This window comes from Ciona intestinalis, unplaced genomic scaffold, assembly GCF_000224145.3.
Source record: "Ciona intestinalis unplaced genomic scaffold, KH HT000187.2, whole genome shotgun sequence".
NCBI lineage: Eukaryota > Metazoa > Chordata > Ascidiacea > Phlebobranchia > Cionidae > Ciona > Ciona intestinalis.
In genome coordinates, this window is record NW_004190509.2 from 26798 (window position 1) to 28696 (window position 1899).

The 1899-nt window shown below is 43.9% G+C and overlaps 1 protein-coding gene across 1 annotated transcript in view; it reads left to right on the forward strand.

The window, feature by feature from the left end:
• srebp (transcription factor protein) overlaps positions 1-1899 on the forward strand; it is a gene marked incomplete in the record, with an annotated part of 5198 nt that overhangs the window by 1489 nt on the left and 1810 nt on the right. Inside the window, 4 exon segments of the mRNA NM_001078357.1 lie at positions 743-961; positions 1024-1258; positions 1310-1479; positions 1883-1898. Of these exon segments, the coding sequence (NP_001071825.1) occupies positions 743-961; positions 1024-1258; positions 1310-1479; positions 1883-1898 (640 nt within the window).

Sequence of the window (1899 nt, forward strand, 5' to 3'; positions counted from 1 at the left end):
TTGTGAAACGTGACATTTAGTTTGTGAAACGTGACATTTAGTTTGTGAAACGTGACGTTTAGTTTGTGAAACATGACATTTAGTTTGTGAAACATGACGTTTAGTTTGTGAAACATGACGTTTAGTTTGTGAAACATGGCGTTTAGTTTGTGAAACATGACATTTAGTTTGTGAAACATGACGTTTAGTTTGTGAAACATGGCGTTTAGTTTGTGAAACATGACATTTAGTTTGTGAAACGTGACATTTAGTTTGTGAAACATGACGTTTAGTTTGTGAAACATGACGTTTAGTTTGTGAAACATGACGTTTAGTTTGTGAAACGTGACATTTAGTTTGTGAAACATGGCGTTTAGTTTGTGAAACGTGACATTTAGTTTATGAAACATGACGTTTAGTTTGTGAAACATGACATTTAGTTTGTGGAACATGAGGTTTAGTTTGTGAAACATGGCGTTTTGTTTGTGAAACATGACGTTTAGTTTGTGAAACATGACATTTAGTTTGTGAAACATGACGTTTAGTTTGTGAAACATGACTTTCAGGATCACGTGGAGGTTGGGTTGATGGATCGAAGTCGAGCGGGCTTGTGTGTTTTCATGTTTACTTGTTTCATGATCAACCCAACCAACTTACTCTTTCAAGCGTTCTTCGACGAAACAATCGATGAAACAAACAAACCGTTCGTCGGTAAGTTTCCAATATTTTAATTTTGGGCAGCGTTGAAAATTAACGTTCAGGTCGTTCGATTCTCGGGATTGACATGGACACTTTGTCGCCACCTAATGGTTGGTGGGAATGGATGTTCCCGACGTTATTGTCGTGGCTCGTTAACGGGTTTATCTCGATTGGGATTCTCTGGCGACTCCTTGTGACAGGGGAGCCCGTCACTGAAGAAAAGTCGAAAACGTCATCGAAATATTGGATACATCGGAAACAAGCGGACCTTGATGTGGAAAAGGTGAGTCAGCAGAATATATGCTGCATCATCATGAATATGCCATGTTATCATGATTTTTGCAGGATGATTATGAGTCAGCAAGTTACCACTTGTCGCAAAGCTTGGCTGTGATTGGTCGGCCGCTACCGACGTCACGGTTGGACGAGTGGTGTGCGGTTGTGTGGAACGGTGTTCGATTGTTTCTTGGGGTTGTTCACATTGGGCCGTGGTTGGCTAGGTTGAAAAGTTTATCAGCGAGAAACTCGGCGAGGAACGCAGCGCATGTTTATCATAAGTTGGATCAACTGCACATGAATGGTGGGTCGCGTAAGTTGTGGTAGGGTAAGATGGTACACTCAATGTTCGCAGGTTATTTAAAGGAGGGAAAACTACGGGGTTTTCTTTATTCACTGAGTGCGTTGAACTTGTGTGAGGTGGCGGGTTGGGAGACGACGCCTCCTTCTACAGCTACAAGGATTTACTTGATGGCCGCGCTGAGGTTTAAACGAGACGCCATGATACCGCTAAAGTGGTTTCATGTAAGTTGTGTGGTTGGGGTGGTTACATGGTGTGTGGTTGGGGTGGTTACATGGTGTGTGGTTGGGGTGGTTACATGGTGTGTGGTTGGTGTGGTTACATGGTGTGTGGTTGGGGTGGTTACATGGTGTGTGGTTGGGGTGGTTACATGGTGTGTGGTTGGTGTGGTTACATGGTGTGTAGTTGGGGTGGTTACATGGTGTGTGGTTGGGGTGGTTACATGGTGTGTAGTTGGGGTGGTTACATGGTGTGTGGTTGTGGTTGGGGTGGTTACATGGTGTGTGGTTAGTGTGGTTACATGGTGTGTGGTTGGTGTGGTTACATGGTGTGTGGTTGGTGTGGTTACATGGTGTGTGGTTGGGGTGGTTACGTGGTTCGTTGTATACTGACATCGAGTGGTCACAGCGTTTCTTTCTCCGAAA